General features: G+C 51.2%; 1 protein-coding gene across 2 annotated transcripts in view; it reads left to right on the top strand.

Moving 5' to 3' along the window:
* The first annotated feature begins 2,122 nt into the window (after positions 1 to 2,122).
* MVB12A (multivesicular body subunit 12A) overlaps positions 2,123 to 4,272 on the top strand; it is a 4,210-nt gene continuing 2,060 nt past the window's right edge. For both annotated transcript variants that reach the window (XM_008594116.1, XM_008594115.1), the window contains exons 1-4: positions 2,123 to 2,246; positions 2,335 to 2,433; positions 2,565 to 2,661; positions 3,832 to 3,958. In XM_008594116.1, coding sequence (XP_008592338.1) covers positions 2,157 to 2,246; positions 2,335 to 2,433; positions 2,565 to 2,661; positions 3,832 to 3,958 — 413 coding nt within the window. In that variant the 5' untranslated portion in view covers positions 2,123 to 2,156. The remainder of the gene's footprint in view (positions 2,247 to 2,334; positions 2,434 to 2,564; positions 2,662 to 3,831; positions 3,959 to 4,272) is intronic.

Genomic DNA, 4,272 nt, shown 5'->3' with positions numbered 1-4,272 from the left:
CTTCATATTAATCTGTTTATTAGCTTATTTTTCAGAGAACCTTCATGGTTTTGAGAAGGTTTTCCTTGGCCCCTATATCACTAAATCTTTTTCTTTCCTAATTGTTTACAAACAGAAAAACCCCAGGTTGTACAAAAGACAGGCAGTGGGCCCTTCCATACTAGTGTAGAAAGGTAGATAATATTCTGTTCTCCGATTTTCCATGTTTTCCTTCTGATGGTGTAAAAGCATATTACCATACTAAATACTTTTATGCCTCACTTAAAAAAAAAATTTTTTTTTAAAGGTGACCGGTAAGGAGATCTTAACCCTTGACTCGGTGTTGTCAGCACCACGCTCTCCCAAGTGAGCCACGGGCTGGCCCACACTTTTTAAAACTTTTTATGTCTATACAATTATCATGGGTCAATTAAGAAAAGTAAATTAAAAACAGAAAAAAAGAGAAATAGAAACTAGAATAGTGGTTAGCAGAGGCAGGGAAAGGGAAGGGGTGTGGGGAATGGTTGGTAGACGGATACAAAGTCACAAAGGGACAGTTAGGAAGAAAAGTTCTGGTGCTCTAGGATGACAAGATCTAATGATATTGTATTGATGGGTATTGTATAACTAATGGTCTGTCTATTTCAAGATAGCCAGAAAAAAAGGATCTTGAATGTCATAACCACAAAGAAACGATAAATGTTTAGGTGACAGATATGCTACTATTCTGATCATTATACAACATACGCATGTATTGAAACAAGCTGTAGCCCATAAACATGTACAATGAAAAAATAAATTAATATTAAATAATAATAATAATAAAATTAAATAATAATAATGATAAACACTTATTGTATCTGTGAACAAGGCTTCAAGTTATACCAAGATTTCATGGCTCAGGATGGTTTGGAAGCCAACAAGCCTCTGAAGTTACAATCATTTAAAATTCAATAGGGGCCAAAACTTAACGATGTGGGTGCTAGTTAAACTTTCGCTTGCTGATAGCTGTTAACTTCCCACTCAGAACCCCTTGCTCCTGTAGCATAATTGTAAATTGCTGACGTCTGGTTTTCCATGGAGCTGGGAGAGATGACGCAAAGATCACCAAGAGAATTTGTCTGTTTTTGTTGTTGTTGTTTGTTTTTTTGGTGTGTGTGTTTTGGCAGCTGGCCGGTTATGAGTGTGTTTTGCAGAAAGATGGATGCTCTCAAAGACATGCAACCACCGGATGACCCAGCCCCAGCTGCCGGGGACGCCAAAGAGCCGGCTGCCCAAGGTCTCATCTGGGGTCGGAGAAACACAGGCTTTCCCTAAACTTCCTCGAGACCCCCCTGCCTTCTCTCTCACCTCTATAAACTCTGGGATGGGAGAGAGTTTGCTCTCCCGTCCTCTTGCCTCAGCCAATTCGAATAAACCGTGCTCTACCTCCAAGCACAGGTGTTTCGGTGTATTGGCTTTAGCTGGACATCGGGCACCCAAACCTAAAATTTCGGGTTTCGGTAACAATACGCTTTGTTATTTAAACAAACAGATGCGGGCCGTCCGCTTATCTTGGTTTGTTAGAGAGCGGGATTGTAACACCAAGGTCAAGGGTTCGGATCCCTGCACCGGCAGCAGCCAAAATTAAAATAAAACCTAGGCAAATAAAAAAATGGAGCGGGATTGTAACACCAAGGTCAAGGGTTCGGATCCCTGCACCGGCAGCAGCCAAAATCAAAATAAAACCTAGGTAAATAAAAAAATAGCTGCATATCCTACGATGATCTCCTTTGAGATGACCTCCCCGAACCACAAGTGCGGGTTTTTCACATTTTTTTCGCCAATTTCCCGGGAAACACTCAGCATCCCTGCGGGGGGGAGGGGCTGATGTCGCAAGGAATTCTGGGGGATGTAGTCCTAGTTTGCAGAGGACGAGTCCCTTAGCGCCGTGCTGCCATATTTCCGGCGGAAGTTGCTGGGAGTGGAAAAGCTGTGAGCTCTTTTTCCGCAAACGTCGCTCACGGGAGCACCTGGGAGACGCGTGGGGGCGTGGCCCCTGTCTCCACGTGATTGGCCAGCAGCTTCCCAAATACGCGCAGACGGCGCTTCTGGGGTCCCGCTTCTCTTGCAAGGCCTTCTGGGAGTTGTAGTTCGGACTCCTGCCCAAGCTCGGCCGTGGGGAGGAGGCTGGGAGGATGGATCCCGGGTCCGGGACCGACGAGGCGCCGCTGGCCAGCCTGGTCTGGTCGTCGGCCTCGGCGCCCCCGCCGCGGGGATTCAGCGCGGTGAGCGGCGTCGGGGGGCGGAGGTTGGGTGGGGGCAGAGGCGACCGCGGGGGAGCGGGACCCGGCGCTGACCCCGTCCGCTCCGCAGATCTCCTGCACCGTCGAGGGGGCGCCCGCCAGCGTCGGCAAGAGCTTCGCGCAGAAGTCCGGCTACTTCCTGTGCCTCAGTCCTCTGGGCAGCTTGGAGGTAGGGGGACACCTTCGGGGCCACCGGGGCCCACCCGCCGCCCCTGTGCGCTCGCGGGGCCCTGTGCCGGGCGCGCCGTCCCCGCTGCTCTGCTGGCGATCCTCGCTGTGTCCTCCCCACTTTGTCCCCAGAATCCGCAGGAGAACGTGGTGGCCGATATCCAGATCGTGGTGGACAAGAGCCCCCTCCCCCCGGGCTTCTCCCCAGTCTGCGACCCCCTGGACTCCAGTAAGGCCCGCGTCGGTGTGGGAGGTGTCCGGGTTCTGCGGGGAGGAGCGGGACAGGAGGGACGACAGGGGCCGCGACCGCCCCCTGCCCCGCACACTGGCGACGACAGGGTTGGCTGAGGACTCTGGATCCCTGTTCTAGGGCGGGGCGGTGTGCTCTGTCCTGAGTGTCCCGCAATAAGTCCAGCAACCTGTTTTATTACTGTTATTGCTGTTTGTCCCCTCCTTAATCATAGCCAACCAAAGCCACCGGGCAGTTCTCTTTTTCACTTCCAGGCCTTTGCGCACGCCGTGTCCTCTGCCTGGAGCGCACTTTCCTCCTGTTTGCTTGGCTAATTAGTCATGGTCCCTCAGGTCTGAGCTTCGACCGTCCTGACTTCCTCTTCTGGTTCCAGGTGCAGCCAGCCTAGCCCTGATCGCAGCTTCCCACCCTTTCTTGTCATTTTTTTTTTTTTTTGTGACCGGTAAGGGGATCATAACCCTTGGCTTGGTGTCGCCTGCACCGCGCTCAGCCAGTGAGCGCAACTGCCCATCTCCGAACCTGCCGCCTTGGCGCTCCCAGCGCCGCACTCTCCCGAGTGAGCCACAGGGTCGGCCCCTTTCTTGTCATTTTTATTTGACTCTCAGGGTATGTTCATTGATACTAGAGTTGGCAAACCTTTACGCAAAGTACCAGATACTAAGTATTTTAGGCTTTTTCAGGCCACATGTTGTCTGTTGCATATTCTTTTTTTTCACAACTCCCTAGAAATGTAAAAGCCATTCTTAGCTCATGAGCTGTATAGAAACAGGCCTTGGGCCAGATTTGGCTCATGGGCTGTAGTTTGCTGACCCCTGGATTAGAGGACTGAGGGAAAGTGAGGTTTGGAAGTCCAGGATGGTCACCCAGTTCTGTGTGATCACACAGTTACCCACCCTCCCTGTGGCACCCACAGCCACCCTGAGTGCTCCTTCATGTCAACAAAGGTCAGCCTACCACAGTGACTCCTAAAACCTACATGGAATCCCCTCTTATGTCTATACCATTTGTGATTTAACCCCCGCCCCCCACAATGCCACGTGGGTCGCTGCCTTAAATGGCACCCTGGTGAGCATTATCCCAGCGTCATCTTTGGACCCTTACACCCCTGACCCACTTCCCTTTCTCACTCTCCTGTCCCCCCACTCCCAGAGGCCTCCATGTCCAAGAAGAAACGCATGTGCGTGAAGCTGGTGCCCCTGGGGGCCGCAGACACGGCTGTGTATGATGTCCGGCTGAGCGGGAAGACCAAAACGGTGCCTGGATACCTGCGAATAGGGTAGGGCAGCACCCCAGCTTCTGGCCTCCTCCGCTGCCTCCCCAACACCTGACCTACTCCTCTGACCCTCAGGGACTCGTCTGAGCCGTACTATCCCTTCTGCCAGATTCTGTATGTTAAAACAGGGACAGTTGTACCAGTCTTGTAGGGTTGTTGTGAGGAGTCAGTGAGTTGGTGTCTAAAGTACACAGAACGTGGGCTGGCTGGTTTGCGCATTTGGTTAGAATGCTGTATTGTAACACCAAGGTCAAGGGTTTGGATCCCTGTATGGCCAGCTACCGAAAAAAAAAAAAAAGGACATGGAAAAGAAATCA

Source organism: Galeopterus variegatus, unplaced genomic scaffold, assembly GCF_000696425.1.
Source record: "Galeopterus variegatus unplaced genomic scaffold, G_variegatus-3.0.2 Scaffold10172, whole genome shotgun sequence".
Lineage (NCBI taxonomy): Eukaryota > Metazoa > Chordata > Mammalia > Dermoptera > Cynocephalidae > Galeopterus > Galeopterus variegatus.
Note: the sequence above shows the minus strand (reverse complement) of the source record. Positions and strands in the feature narration are given on the sequence as shown.